Raw genomic sequence first — 10921 nt, 5'->3', positions numbered from 1 at the left:
TTCATTTGTTTTGCTCTTCAATGTGACACAAATATTCAAGTATGATATCGGAATATTACATGTCTGTTCTTATTTTTGTAGATGTTTTTTCTTGGTTACGATAACATTGCTGTCTCCAAGTTAAAAGGAACAGTGTGTAAGATATGGTGGCATCTAGCGGTGTGTTGCAGATTGCAACCAACTAAATACCCCTCCGCTCACCCATCCCTTTCCAAGCGTGTCAGAGCACTACAGTGGCCTTCAGGTAGGGATATGTATCTTTTAGGGGTGTAACAATACGCGTATTCGTATTGAACCGTTCGGTACGAGGCTCACGGTTCGGTACGCATGGCGAACCGAACAATACGTTTGAATGAAAAAATTTAAATTATTTTTAAACCTTTATTTAACCAGGTAGTCCCATTGAGATTAAAATCTATTTTGCAAGATGTAAGGAACAATACAAGATGGCAGTAACAATACTACATAACATTAAGGAGCAGTTTTTGTTTTCTATGCTTATGTGTTAATCGGAACAGGGAAAGCAGAAGAGTATAAATGTGTGTGGGGTGATGAGAAGACTGCAGGCAGGTGAGTTGAAATGAGTGGGGTTAGCAGAGGGAAAAGCCAGGGGCAGGTGATTGGGCACAGGTGAAGAGAATGAGCACGATCAGGAGACACACCCACACACACACAGAAGGCAAAGCCCAACCGTGACACTAAATAACCCAACACAAGCGTTGCACATCTAAATATCCAATTGAACTGTTGGCGGCTGAATTGTATCGTGGGTAATGCAAGGACCAGCTTTTGACAAAAAATTATTCTTATTACTCTGGTTCCTCTGCATTATTTTGTTTTTGCAATATTAAATTGATGGAATACTCTTTTAATGCTATCATGGTCAAAGGAAATTATATTTTATTCAACACATCATAGACTTTGTTTATTCAGGTTCTACATTGTTTACATCTATAGCTCAGCCTCACCTTGTATCTGTATTTGTTGAAATGTGTATCATGTTGAAATAAAACTATTGATCTACAATGTACATTCAAATGTTCAGTGTTTTCAAATGCTCTTCTAAAATAAAGACTTCATAAGAAATAGGAAAAGTGATCTGCGAATCATTAATTTAATAGGAAAGCTTGGGTGTGTTGCACATATCGGAGTTGGCGAATTTTATACTTTGGATCTCAACTCCCATAATATAAGAATACAAAAGGACAGAAAGGAACGCTAGGCTTCACTATATCCTCTCAATGAAAAGGCTTCTGAGAACCAACACATTCTTGATGCAATGTAAACTACAAACCGATGGCTGTAATTGTGCATGGCCTCAGTGGCACAATGCTTTGCCAAATTTCAACTTCATGAAACACAGCTGAACTAATAGAATCCTCCACTGCACCATAGCAGGGAATGATAGGTTATACAAATACATGCTTGTCTTGAAAAGCCCAAAATATAAAGTCAATATTACAATATAAGTACAAGCCCTGCATTCAATCCTATTGATGTAAAATACAAAGGATATTATCAGCAAAATAAACACAAGAGTAACAAAAGTAAAATCAGTGCGCACAAAATGGCCCTTATGAAGAAGAGAAAAGAAGAAAGAAGAAACCATTTTTATTGTCATATACATATACACATACACAAAATTTGACGACTGCATTTGACCCATCCCTGTATACAGGGAGCAGTGGGCTGCCATTGATCGGCGCCCGGGGAGCCGGGGGTTCAGTGTATTGCTCAGGTACACTTCGACACGTGACACGTCCCAGTCGGGGATCGAACCGTTGACCTTCCGGTTCCCAGACGACCTCTTAACCCAGTGCCCATGACTGATATATCACGATACATTGTGTTAGTAAATTGTTTTATTGACACTAATGCATCAATAGCATTTGACCTAGGGTTGGACCCCCCCAAAAAAAAGAATTTTGTTGATCAACTTTGTAATTGTATTTTTCAGATTATTGTCTAAATGTTTATTTTTTATGAAATATTGGACCATTTTCCTATTTTGAAATGGAAATAAAAACATATGGGAGAGTTTCGAGAGGAAATGCATCTTTGGTGGAACAACTGCCAACACAGTATAATTTGCATAAAATGTTTTGGGTAAAGTTTAATCTTTAGGTCGATCCGATGTTGACATTCAAATTAAATGACAGCCACAATGAAAGCATTGATGCTGTTTCCATTCATAGCATGCCAGAACATGTTTCACAGAGCTTATCTCTGTTCAACAAAACACAGAGCCCTTCATTTCCATCCACATTCGGATTTGGTGATCATCACGTTAGAATGCTCTCGGCTCTGCTCAACCAGACGAACAGCAGCACATCTACCTCCTGCATCATGGAGACCTCAGTCGAAAAGAGCATGTATCCAGCTGTCTATTCTCTATTTTTTATTGTGGGCTTTCCGGCCAACTGCCTGACTCTGTATGTAGCCTGGATGCTGATGAGGAATGGGAACAACATAGCGGTCTACCTCTTCAGCCTGTCCATCTCTGACCTGCTCTACACAATTTCTCTACCTGTGTGGATTGAGCTGGCCCTGCAGAGGCCTGTGCGTGATCTCTGCAGTTTAGTGGCCGTGATCATGTACAACAGCTTTTACGTCGGCTCAGGCCTCCTTTGCTGCATCTCTGTTGATCGCTATCTGGCAGTGGTCTATCCTTTCCACTTTGACTGGGTTCGAGAGGTGCGGACAGCTGCCGTTGTGTGTATTGGTGTTTGGAGTTTGGAGATTGCCATCCAGATCATCTTGCTTAACCACACGGGGGCGCTGCAAGCTTTCTCCTCCAGAGACTTGTGTGCTGAGCGAATACCCATGACGCAAGAAGATGCCAACCTCGCCCTTACACGAGTCACTCTGGGTTTCTTCGTGCCCACCTTCATCATGACCTTTTGTTTTCAGCAGATCATGTGGTCACTCCGAAAGAGCACCTCCATCCTGACGGGGGAGCGCAGGAAAGTGGGACTGCTGTTGGCGCTCCTTCTTATAACCTACATAGTGGCCTTCATGCCCTACCAGATTGTCATGTTGCTCAGGGTCATACTGGAGCCTGGGTCCTGCGTCTGGGCCACGAGGCTCAGAGATCCGTACCTGGTCACAGTTGCCACGACCACCATCAACAGTACTCTGGATCCTATAATATACTGTTTAATCAGTGACAGCGCTCAGAAAGAGATTAAGAAAGCTCTAGAGAATTGTTACAGAGTTTTTGTGAGGAGGAAAGGGTCCGAGAGGTCTAATGGAATTCAGTTAGCTTCCTGACAACAGATTTGTTTATTTGTTTAATTTGTAACCCAAATGTAATCATGAAATTGATTTGATGATTGATTAAGTCTGAATTGTCTTTTATGTTGTCTATACATTGAATTATTTGGTCTTTTTAGTACAAAATTGCTTCTTTGTGCTGTTCTCAGCCACGGCAGAGGGCTAGTAACACAAAGAGGACATTCGGTACTACTTTGGAAGATTCCCCCATTTACTTTGTTGAAGACTCATATTAGCTTTGGCCGAACTTTTGAATACTTTTTCCTAGAACAAGGACTGTCACTTTTTTGTGGGGTATTTCTGGTTTAATAAGAGAGAAAAACAGGAAAGGCAGGAGAGAGGGGAGGGGAGTATATATGTATGTGTGTGTGTGCGCGTGTGTGTGTGTGTGTGTGTGTTTGTTTAAGAGCACGTAGTCTTAGCCCTAGTCATAACAACATAACTACGCCATGGAAACAATGAGTCAAACAGATATGTATTCTTTTATCAGATAATAATCAGTGTCACCTTTACCTGAGTCCATGTCTATATTGATACACCAAACAAAGACACGCAGCCTCATATAGACTCAGCAGCCAAATTACTAAAACATCATGGACTGATGTTTTCTCGACCTCTACTTTCTCTCTCTCTCTCTAATCTTTCTTTTTGTTGTAGGTGTCAAGAAGAAGATTAGCTTTAGGTCATGTTTATTGTAGGAATAGCTCGTTTGAGAATAATAATTGTGATATTATGCACAATTAGGGGCCGGAATGTTGGAGCTATTTATTTGATATTGTATTTTGTTATTTCATTTATAAGTAGTATTGTTTAATTATTGTAGATGTTTCATATGTTAAGATTATTTTTCTCTTTAGTAGTAATTTGTTTGTTTCTATTATTTTTTGGGTAATTACTGTGGGCACCTGTTGCTATTTAAACAAGTAGAAAGGTAGGACCAGCATGCACCGGGGTGGGCGTATAGTTTTTACCAGCTACACAGGACAGGAGAGACAGCACGACAGGAGTTTGTTAATTAGTTTGTTTGCTTGTTTTATTTGATTTATTTAATAAACACACCAAAATTGAATCCTGCTTGGACATTTGACTCTCTTCTGGCTGCGTAAAGATACCGACCACGGTGCATCAGTGGCGTTTGATTATTATTTGTTTAAGTTTGATTTAGCCGACAAATGGCCACTACACAGACACTGCTTCAAATGTGAGGCATTTGTCAAATGGAAAGTTGTTAAAGGACAAAGCTTGCGGAGTTTGTATGTTTACTAAGTGTCAATTAATGTAATTTAAAAGACCAACACCAACAATGAGTTAGTCTGTCTCTCTCAAAACCTCTGTTTGCCTAAAAACACTCCTCATCAAGTAAGAGTCCTTCATTTAAGATCATACTCCAATATAAGAATGTAAGCACAAATCATTCAAAGTATCAAAAGTACTCAGTAAAATTGCTGTTGTCACTGCTTCACTGTGATGTTTTTGGAATAATATTACTGCTGATTTCAACTACTTTATGAACTGTTTGGTAGATACATTTACAGCAAAGCTAAAATGTATTTTTTTTTTGTGAGTTGAGAACAACAGTCCTCATTTCAGCTTTGTGACGGTGCATTTTCCAGAGGGTTTTTAGGAGAGTTTCCGCAAACCATTCACGAACACTTAACCCCTCAGTGTATTGCAAACATTTTAAATCACCAAAATTGGAGATAAGTGGTTTCCACTGGACAGGAAGGGTATGAAAAATAGTAATTTGGAAAGAAACAAGTATAAAGTTGTCAGACAAATGTAGTGGAGTAAAAAGTGAAATGTTTACCTCTGAAATGTGGTGGAGTAGAATTATATTAACCAGTTATTAGTTAGTTAGTAGGTACAGTTATTTCATATTTAGAAGTGAATTTGAAAAAAAGCCTTGATATCAAACTCTGGACATTTTTTAGTCTACACCCCTCATGTTTATTACATGTGTGCTTTGCTTGTACTGTACATCTCTGCTATCAAGGTACTGTAAACCCTTAATCATCAGTGACTCATGTGGAACAGCTGTTCCATGGTTTGTCAAACATCACAGTTGTCCTGTTGTGTGAAACCTTCTCTAGACAAGGCCAAAGAAAATAGAGGTATTATAATGTGACACCATTCATCATTTGATTAAAGTGTGAGGAGGAAAAGAATGTGTTTAACGAGCCCTGTGACTAATCAATGCGCTGTACGATGACGTCTGACTGTGGTTCCTCTTCAGCTTTTTGTGTCTCACTGTTTGTATTTTTGATCAGACAAGTGTGATTCAGATGTGTATTTGGTGTGTATTTGAATTTAACCGACAAACATGATATCTGCATTTTCTTAAGTGCCATAATCCCACAATAAAATATTTTACATTGGAGGACTATTTTGGGTGATCTTTAGAAATGTTAGTCACTCACTACCAACACATTATCATCTTAAATGCTGTGAATTAGTAAATACATGACTCAATAACCTTTTCAGAAATAACAGTGAATTTTACAAGTGCTTTTAACAGCTGGTCTAATGTGTGGCTGACTGAAAGTGGATATCTGAAGCTCTCTAGTGGACAATCATGGAAGTGCAGTGAGCCGTTTACACTCTTTATATTTGGAATAGTTGATTGTTTCAGATCAGATAAGAGTCTCTTGTTTTATTGCTTAACCTGTAGTGTTTTATGACAGCAGTTAAACACAGGAAACTTTTATCTTTAGGTTGACACAGGGATACAGTTGGTCTGTAGTGTTTCTTTCTGGTATGTGCATAACAGTATACACAATCCTGCAGCTCATATTCACACACATGCACACACAGACTTTGAAGGGACCAGCTTTATATCCACAGATTGGAGGGGAGTCCCAATCATGTGCTCTAAATGTGCACTCTTTATAAATTTATTTATTGTGATACATAATACGACAACCTCAGAGGTCGGCAAACCTGCAAGAGTTTTGGCCAATCCCAGCCCTGGTAGCTGTGGCCGGCACTGGGTGTTGGCAGTTCCGGCTGTGGGAGCAGTCTGGGTAATGTACATACACATGCCACAAAGAACTCCTGAACCGAATACACAGATGTGCTGAAGAAGGAAAGAGAAAATAGTGAGTTATGTGGTAACAATAAACTATTTGTAATGTAAGCCAAGAATAGAATCAATGACATTTTACTGTATTTACTACAGTAGTTATGCTGTAGTTTATGCAACTAGAAACTGGATTTGCAGCAGCAAAAATATCTGAACTGTAATATTTCCTTCCTCATTGACTCATTAGTTTGAATTATTTTTCCTTACTTTAATGCTGCCACTCATTTTCATAGCGTTTTGTCTATTTACATTATTAATTATTCTAATCTCAAACCCCCAATAAATCTGCTTTTCTCAGACATCTCTGCCCAGCTGTCTCTCAATCTATAATCCAGACTTTCACACATCCATCACTTGTTTCTTTCCCACTTGCCAGACGTGCGCAGTCGAATGATAACAGCTATCTTTCATTGGAGAGCAGAGCTGCAGAGAGCTCCGTTTCACTGCGACTCCTTTCCAAGTATCTGAATTTATCATAGATTATTAGTTTGTGCGACATAATTCAGGAAATGTGAGCATTTTATTTTCCTACAAGGGCATCAAGTCATATTCAAGTCTAACTGAAAGGACATTGGTTCTTATAGAATAATTTAAATCATTCTTTCTTTTACTACAAACTGGATTATTGAATTAAATGTTTCTATTCCCATAAAGAAAAGTCCTGTTGACATGTTCAATCTTAATTCATTAAACATGATATCTGGCAGAATTCAAGACCATTGTAAACTCTATGGTGAATGCCTTTTAGTGTTGTCTTATTTTTGGGTTGCTTTGTATGCAACGTTTAATGCAGCTGTCTTGTCCAGGTCTCCCTTGCAAAAGATGTTTCCAACCTCAACAGGACGTACCTGGTTAAAGCTAGGCTAGGCAGTTGTTGTTGTTGTTTGTTTTGGGGGGGGGGGGGTCTTGCAGATTCCTCTGGTTCCAAGGCAATGGAGCGCCAGCACAACAGCAATAATTGGCATCGTTCACAGAACAGTTTCACTGTAGTTGTCAACCCCATTCAATCCAAAGTCTTCAAACACAACTCCTGGTCTGAGCTAAAGCCCTCTTCAGTGTCACACGATGTACTTGATTTGTCAGTTTCTCTTGACTGGTTTAGATGACATCACATTGCACCTCTCTTCACTTCAGTATCTCAGCTGCCAGACACATTGTCAGGCAGATTTCCCATCTCTCTCCCATTGTATTTGATGTCAAGCACACAGGGCTCCTCCAGGTGACTGACACTCCTTCCAACCTTTCCTCTTCATCATCCTCTCTGTCGCTCTCAGCGCTTTCACACTTTCCTCACAACAGCTCTAGCAACAACTTCCCAAAAGCTTCAATGTAGGGAAATTATAATTGTATAAAGGAAGGTAGCAACTCTCAGCAGTATAATGCATGTTTAATTTGAATGTATTCGATAGAATTCCATGTATTTAAAATGTTCTACGTGTAATTTCAATACCATGGATCATACTACTTATATTCTTTCTTTGGGGTTTTATTTTGGTGAAATTATTGTTACTGACTTTATCTTATATCATTTAGACCCAATACAAAGACTCAAAAATTCTGTTTGCAACTGTAAGCTGTTTTTTTAATGCCCTTCACATTTTAAAAAAAGTGATTTTTTTTATGTTGTAGCTATGGCTGCTTTCACTGGGATTAACTTTATTTAAGAGCACTTGTAGTCTATAAAATAGGTAGGATGTGTGCTCATGCATGCAGGGCCATCCTCTGGGAGAAACACACTCAAATAATTCTCGATAGATGAATTTGTGATTCTGCAGCTGCCCTCTGGATAAATTGCACACCGCACTAATGGCTTTATAAAAATCAGTAAAGCTACAACACTCTGATAGTTGACATCAGTGAATGTTTCTTTTACGGTCAGTATGCCAGAAAAATAACTGAAGCCATAAAAGATGCTTTTTGGCATCAGAGAAGTTGCAAGAAAGGAATATTCAGTTTCTCTCACGCGAGCAAACGGAGAGTTATGAAGGCCAGATGGATGAAAATGCTTTGTCACAGTCTCAAATGAATAAATGAGTTATTTTCTGTTGCATACAAATGGCAACTCAATATCTCGTAAAATCTGCAATTTAATCTAAACTGCACATAACATTGCATGTGCCAACGAGACAGATGCAGTCTTTCACACAAGGACGTTATGGAGGAAATGGACAGAAAACATTCCATCGAGGTCAAACTCTTCCTTCTCAATTTTAACCGGGACCAGTTATAAAAGGAGGCCTTTGGGTGCAATCAGATGCGAGTAGCCACCTATTACAGTGCCGTTCTCCCCCTGGTGGTAAAATAACACAGTTGATATGGAAGGTGCAGCTCAAAGCACACACAACGAAATGGGGGAGCAAGGGGGGAAGATGTGTAGTAAAGTAGTTTTTATTTGTCCAAAAAAGAGGCAAGGAAGTGAAGGAAGTGGGGAAAAGCTAAGGGATAAAGACAGATAAACAGTGAAGGGAAGGAGACCTGTCCGATGAGTGGGAGATAATTAGGTAGAGAGAGAAGCAGATGTATGTTTACATGTCTATAAGTACATTGCTTTGTATGACCATAGACTGTATAAAAATATAAACGTATGTCTGCAACCTCGCCCATGGGTTTCTGAATTAATGCACAATTTTGTCATTTTTGTGTGTCAATCATAAATCACTTTCAATTTTCTGGCACTGTACTACATAGGTTTGTGAAAGTGTACTCCTCCTACCCCAAATTGCAACATTATACCCACTTCAGCTCCTTTGAAATCATCAGTAACATCCCGGCATATGATAAAAAAAGACCTTGTTGCCTTGGCTTAGAGTAATGATATGACGTTGATTTACCAGTTAAGTAAACACACTTGTGTGATCCAATGCAACAGACTTTTAGTTGTTACTTACACTATTGTTAGTGAGGTGTTGATTATTTCTGTAGCAGTGTTATATGGAATTCCATTATGTTGAAAAATGTTTGAAATTCCATTTTCATCAGAGATAAAGATAGAGGGTCAGAAAAATAATGAGGGACAGACAAAAGAGAAAGAGGAGCTGGTCGAGGTCACTTCCACCTTGAAGGGAAAATCTCCACAAAACAAACACACACACACACACACACACACGCCCCTTCTATTACATGCAATAGCCCTGCCTACTAACCTGTCTCCCTGATTCATTTCTTTTGTGGGGCTGTCAGCTGGGTCTTTTTTTTCTTGGTGCCAAACACACATTATGACACACTGTGGCACCGAGCTTAGCACGGCCGGAGACCTTGGGCTCCAGCATCCTCAGTTACATAATAAGTCGTTTAATTACCCAAACGCTGCATCAAAGCAAATTCATATCATGTTTTTTTTATGGTGAGGCTAAAGTTTTAATATATTGTTTGAATAAACTCAGTAAATTGAGAGCATTTGCCGTGTCTTTGTGTGATATCTATTGTCTTTCATTCCTTTTATTTTTTGGAATAAGATTTTTTAGAATAGAGATGATAAATGCGAGTTCCGGCTGAGGCGTGCTACTTCACGAACACTATATTAAAAAACAGGTGCTCTTTGGATCCAAGACATGGCACCGGAAAAGAGAATGGTTGGACTTGTACCTATAGCTTTGGGATCAATAAGTCATAACCAAACATAATACCAAAGCACGTTGCTTTGCAAAAATTACAGATCCATAAAACAAATGGGCTTTACGTTTTAACTCACAGTCTTGTTCAGGGCACGTAAAAACAAGTGACAGCTGATAGAGGCTGGTGTCAGCTGCAGTCAATTGCAATCAGGGCTGCACTGGATAATTGAGACAGGTGCAGTCAAGCAGGTATATGTGTACATAATTAGGTTAATTCTACAAGGCATCAATATCTTTAAGGTTAACAAACCCAGCATAAATAACCAATAACATTTGATATTCATTGACATTCATACATAGACAAATAACGTGGAGAAATACTTATTTAAAATATGTTAAAATAACATATTGTTGATGATTTGCTTTAATCTATTTGCTCTACAGCACCACGAGGCTTCTGTTGTTCTCCAGGTTCCGTTTGTTTTTGTTGCAGGAGATCTTGACTCCTGAGTTTCTTAGCTTTAGTACAGGCCTAGTTAATAGTATTGGTTTTGTAGCCGATATTAGGAAACCTTTTCTGCATTTCTCTTTCTGGCTCGTGATCACTTATCCTTTTAGAAAAGAAAAGAAAACGTCTGGCAGCTACAAAAAGAAACATTTTGGATCTTCAAGCTAGGGGCGGAACAAGGAACTGGACACATGTTTCATATCTGCAAATATATTCAAGGGGGTAATTATTTCAGAAATGAATTCTATGTATGAATGTCTTTCAATACGTGATTATTTATTTTATTAACCTAATTATTTACGTACCTACCTGCTTGACTGCACCTGTGTAAATTATCCAGGGCTACCCTTGGTCTATCTGTGAGCTGTCACTTGTTTTTCCATGCCCTGAAGAGGAATTAAAACTCTTTTAGTCGCAGCTCACTTATTAAAGATTTTTTAAATTGTAATAAATATATATATATATATATATATATATATATATATATATATATATATATTTATATAT

General features: G+C 38.6%; 1 protein-coding gene across 1 annotated transcript; it reads left to right on the top strand.

The window, feature by feature from the left end:
* Window positions 1–2430: 2430 nt before the first annotated feature.
* LOC306790032 (G-protein coupled receptor 4-like) lies at window positions 2431–3270 on the top strand (the record flags this gene model as incomplete). The annotated part of the gene is made up of 1 exon (XM_079286132.1): window positions 2431–3270. The coding sequence occupies exon 1, from the start codon at window positions 2446–2448 to the stop codon at window positions 3268–3270; it is 825 nt and encodes a 274-aa protein (XP_079142258.1). The 5' UTR covers window positions 2431–2445.
* Window positions 3271–10921: the final 7651 nt, after the last annotated feature.

Source organism: Melanostigma gelatinosum (assembly GCF_949748355.1).
Source record: "Melanostigma gelatinosum genome assembly, chromosome: 16".
Classification (NCBI taxonomy): Eukaryota; Metazoa; Chordata; class Actinopteri; order Perciformes; family Zoarcidae; genus Melanostigma; species Melanostigma gelatinosum.
This window is presented reverse-complemented; position numbering and strand designations above follow the sequence as displayed.